Here is a 3,823-nt window from a genome sequence, read left to right as displayed (position 1 = left end):
TGTCTCCCTCTCTGACCCTCCCCCATTCATGCTCTGTCTCTCTCTGTCTCAAAAATAAATAAAGGTTAAAAAAAATTAAAAAAAAAAAAAGAGTTGCATGCTTTACCAACTGAGCCAGCCAGGCACCCCAAGTTAGATGATTTTTTTTAGTGTTTATTTATTATTGAGGGACAGAGAGAGGCAGAGCTTGAGCATGGGAGGGGAAAAGAGAGAGGAGGGGACCCAGAATCTGAAGCAGGCTCCAGACTCTGAGCTGTCAGCACAGAGCCTGACATGGGGCTTGAACTCACAAACTGAGATCATGACCTCAGCCAAAGTCGGATGCTTAACCAACTGAGCCACCCAGGCACCCCAGCAAGTTAGATGATTCTTAAAGTCATTCAGAGGAAAGTTTCAGCCAGAGCTGGAATCTGAACTCGCTGGAAAGCAAGGCCCTGATGAGAAGTGCTAAGCACAAACCCTGAGGGCCCTCCTGTAAGCCAGCAAAAGGAGAGCAGTCCTGGTCTCCCTACAGGATAATAGGACTGCTGTCTAATGAGTACTTATGTACCAGCCACATTGGTCTAGGGGCTGATGGAGTTAATTTTGATGCCTCCTATTTCATTGGGAGACCAGGCAGCTAAAACAGCAACCAAGATTTTTAGGGTAGTGAAAAGTGTTCTGTATGGTACTGTAAAGGTAGATATATGTCATTATGCATTTGGTAAAACCCATAGAACTATATGATGCAGGTGCGTCTGGATGGCTCAGTTGGTTAAGCATCTGACTCTTGATTTCAGCTCAGGACATGATCTCATGGTTCATGAGTTTGAGCCCTGCATCGGGCTCTGTGATGGCAGTGCGGAGCCTGTTTGGGATTCTCTGTCTCCCTCTCTCTCTGCCCCTCCCCTGCTTGCTCTCTATCTTTTAAAAAAATAATAATAATAATAAACTTAAAAGAGCTATATGATGCAAAGAACTGAACCCTGATGTGAACTGTGGACTTAGGTAATAATAATACATCATAACAAAATAAATAACTTTAAAAACAATAATCGACTGTAACAAATGTACCACACCAATATAAGATGTTAATACAGGAAACTGAGGGGTCAAGGAAGAGGGAATATTTGGGGACTCTGTACTTACTGCTTAATTTTTCTACAAACCTAAAACTACTCTAAGAAATAAACTCTAGGGGCGCCTGGGTGGCTCAGTCAGTTGAGCATTCGACTTTGGCTCGGGTTATGATCTCGTGTTTGTGAGTTTGAGCCCGGCGTCGGGCTCTGTGCTGTGCTGACAGCTCAGAGCCTGGAGCCTGTTTCGGATTCTGGGTGTCCCTCTCTCTCTGCCTCTCCCCTGCTTGCGCTCTGTCTCTCTGTCTCTCGAAAATAAATAAACAATAAAAAGATTAAAAAAAAAAACTCTACTAATTAAAACCACCACCAAAAAAATCTCAGCTGACACCTGTTGGGATTTGATGAGGAACAGGTGGAAGACAAAGAAAGGAACAAAGGTAGGAAGTCTGGGGGGACCTGCTTGTGTCTTCATCCTTCTGTCATTTTTCTCCTTGGTCCTGGAGACAAATTCCTCACCACTTTCCCTCCCCCTACCATATTTACACATTCAGTCTGTCTCCCCTGTCACTCCCAAAGCATGAGAGTTAGAAATTTGGGTAATTTCAACAAAAAGTCATTTCCACATTGAGGAGGATGGTGATGCTGACTAACTAAACATGGAGATAGGGCCAGTTATAGAGAGTGAACTCAAGTCAGGAATGGAAGAATCTGACAGGGTCCAAAAACCTCCTGGGCTGTACAGAAGCAGCAGACTCTTGAGGTGCTCCATGGATTTAGGGTCCAGGAATTTCAGGCGACAGTGTTGGATGCCTCTAAATCCAGTTCCTCCTCCCAATTTTAGGATTGTGTCCTGGTAGCTCCCTGAAGACTTACTCCTCTTCTTCTAGAAAACTTTTTTCTTTTTTCTTCTGATTTCTTTTTGCTCATTAGGGGCCCCTCCTGGGGCTGAGAGGAGTAAAATTGGAGGAGGGACCAGGGATCTGTTCATTGGCCTAATGCCTTTGGCTGTGTGCCAGAGGTAGGTTATAGCACCAGAGAGGAACCTGTATGGCAAAACGATGTGGCGACTTCTGTACCAGTTTTAGGAAGCACCACATGTCGTCGTTCCCTATTTCCAGACTACAGTTTCTCATGTAGACCCCTAGAAATGAGAAATGAAGCTCAATGCCTACGGTTCTGACTTAGGCTTAGAAGTACTATCTGGGTGGAGAGCTGGACGTCCGGCTCGGGAGCAGGCACCTTCGTTTCGCGCGCAACCAAAGAGCGATTTAAAAATGGGTGATGTTGAGAAGGGCAAGAAGATTTTTGTTCAGAAGTGTGCCCAGTGCCATACTGTGGAAACGGGAGGCAAGCACAAGACTGGGCCAAATCTCCATGGTTTATTTGGGCGAAAAACAGGTCAAGCCCCTGGGTTGTCTTACCCGGATGCCAATAAGAACAAAGGCATCACCTGGGGAGAGGAGACATTGATGGAGTATTTGGAGAATCCCAAGAAGTACGTCCCTGGAACAAAAATGATCTTCGCTGGCATTAAGAAGGCAGGGGAAAGAGCGGACTTGATAGCTTATCTCAAAAAAGCTACTAAGGAGTAATAGTTGGCCGTTGCCTTATTTATTACAAAACAAAAATGTCTCATGACTTTTTTAATGTGTACCATGTTTAAATTGATCTCATACACCAGAATTCACATCATGAATGGCTGATAGAATATTTCTTTTGGACAGTCCTTATTTAAATAAGATTGGCTTGTGGTTAAATGAATATGATTCACTTTTTGACCTCTGATAGTAATTCTGGTTCAGCAAGTGCTGTCACTGTTTTCCCCTTTGAAAAATATGATTGGGGTTGATTAGATGTTGAGCTTTTCGCAGAGATGGTAAATGCCATCTCTAAACTTACAGGAGATTGGTTTTATATTTAGATTTATGTAACTGGTTATGTTAATATATTTAAATACTGAGGAAATCCCTTCACTGTATCAGAACAGCAAGACTCAGCTGTGTTTCAAGTTGTGTTTGCTAGCCTGTTAAAGGCAAGGGCTGAAGATAAGCTGGCAATGTCCACTTTATCTTTTTAGTCTTAAATATGCCAATTTAATTAAAATTCCCTGCATTTAAAATGTTGCCTTTTGCTTAATGAAAGGCATTTTAGTGTGGTCTATGTATAATATTAAATAAAGAATATTAGCACTTCTCACATTTTATAGATGATCTGTAAGGTCAGATGCTTTTAAAATTCAGTGTGATTGGGGCGCCTGGGTGGCTCAGTTGGTTGGGCGTCCGACTTCGGCTCAGGTCATGATCTCGCAGTCCGTGAGTTCCAACACCGCGTCAGGCTCTGTGCTGACAGCTCAGAGCCTGCATCCTGTTTCAGATTCTGTGTCTCCCTCTCTCTATGACTTTCCCCCATTCATGCTCTGTCTCCCTCTGTCTCAAAAATGAATAAACGTTAAAAAAATTTTTTTTTAAATAAAATTCAGTGTGATAAGTTATAGCGGCAGATTTGGCTTGTGAATTCTTTACTAAATTATAATTCAGGATTGTTTTCTACATAGCTATTCAAAAATACAACTGTGGAATTACCACAATGTATGATTGGTAATGGTGCTTTTGCTAACTCGTTAGAAGGGTTAAAGTAGGGGCGCCTGGGTGGCTCAGTCGGTTAAGTGTGCGACTTTGGCTCAGGTCACGATCTCGCGGTATGTGAGTTCGAGCCCCGCGTCGGGCTCTGTGCTGACTGCTCAGAGCCTGGAGCCTGTTTCAGAT

At 43.2% G+C, this 3,823-nt stretch overlaps 1 protein-coding gene across 1 annotated transcript; it reads left to right on the top strand.

Moving 5' to 3' along the window:
• The first annotated feature begins 2,015 nt into the window (after positions 1–2,015).
• Positions 2,016–3,330, top strand: LOC125920269 (cytochrome c-like). The gene has a single exon (XM_049627394.1). It carries the CDS (start codon positions 2,213–2,215, stop codon positions 2,648–2,650), a length of 438 nt encoding a protein of 145 aa, XP_049483351.1. The 5' UTR covers positions 2,016–2,212; the 3' UTR covers positions 2,651–3,330.
• The last annotated feature ends 493 nt before the right edge of the window (positions 3,331–3,823 follow it).

The sequence above is a fragment of the Panthera uncia genome, chromosome B4, assembly GCF_023721935.1.
Source record: "Panthera uncia isolate 11264 chromosome B4, Puncia_PCG_1.0, whole genome shotgun sequence".
Classification (NCBI taxonomy): domain Eukaryota; kingdom Metazoa; phylum Chordata; class Mammalia; order Carnivora; family Felidae; genus Panthera; species Panthera uncia.
This window is presented reverse-complemented; position numbering and strand designations above follow the sequence as displayed.

What these genes read in the sequence shown, in the direction of transcription:
- LOC125920269 (XM_049627394.1), top strand. Translation starts at nt 2,213, where the DNA reads ATGAAGCTCAATGCCTACGGTTCTGACTTAGGCTTAGAAGTACTATCT.